Source organism: Crocuta crocuta, unplaced genomic scaffold (assembly GCF_008692635.1).
Source record: "Crocuta crocuta isolate KB4526 unplaced genomic scaffold, BGI_CrCroc_1.0 scaffold657, whole genome shotgun sequence".
Taxonomy (NCBI): domain Eukaryota; kingdom Metazoa; phylum Chordata; class Mammalia; order Carnivora; family Hyaenidae; genus Crocuta; species Crocuta crocuta.
The window spans coordinates 853098-853365 of record NW_027529583.1 but is presented as its reverse complement, the minus strand read 5'-3'; the positions used below and the strand labels follow the sequence as shown (position 1 = coordinate 853365).

The 268-nt window shown below is 48.1% G+C and overlaps 1 protein-coding gene across 1 annotated transcript in view; it reads left to right on the top strand.

Moving 5' to 3' along the window:
* Nucleotides 1–268, top strand: part of TXLNG (taxilin gamma) — a 49844-nt gene that overhangs the window by 47873 nt on the left and 1703 nt on the right. Inside the window, exon 9 of the mRNA XM_077761705.1 lies at nt 151–246. Coding sequence (XP_077617831.1) covers nt 151–246 — 96 coding nt within the window. The remainder of the gene's footprint in view (nt 1–150; nt 247–268) is intronic.

Below are 268 nucleotides of genomic sequence, written 5' to 3'. Positions count from 1 at the left end.
ATACGAGCTTCTGAGATCAGCTCTGCTGCCGCCAGACGGGCGCAGCTGTCCCCTGGGCAAGGCGGGTGCGGGCCGAACTTCGCTGTGCTGCCATTGGGTGTAGAGAGAAGAAACGGAACTTACAGTTTACATTTGCAATTGTGTTGACAGATGACCAAGAAAATTAAAAAACTGGAGAAAGAAACAATAATATGGCGTACCAAATGGGAAAACAATAACAAAGCGCTTCTGCAAATGGCTGAAGAGGTGAGGTGGTTTCCCACGATTA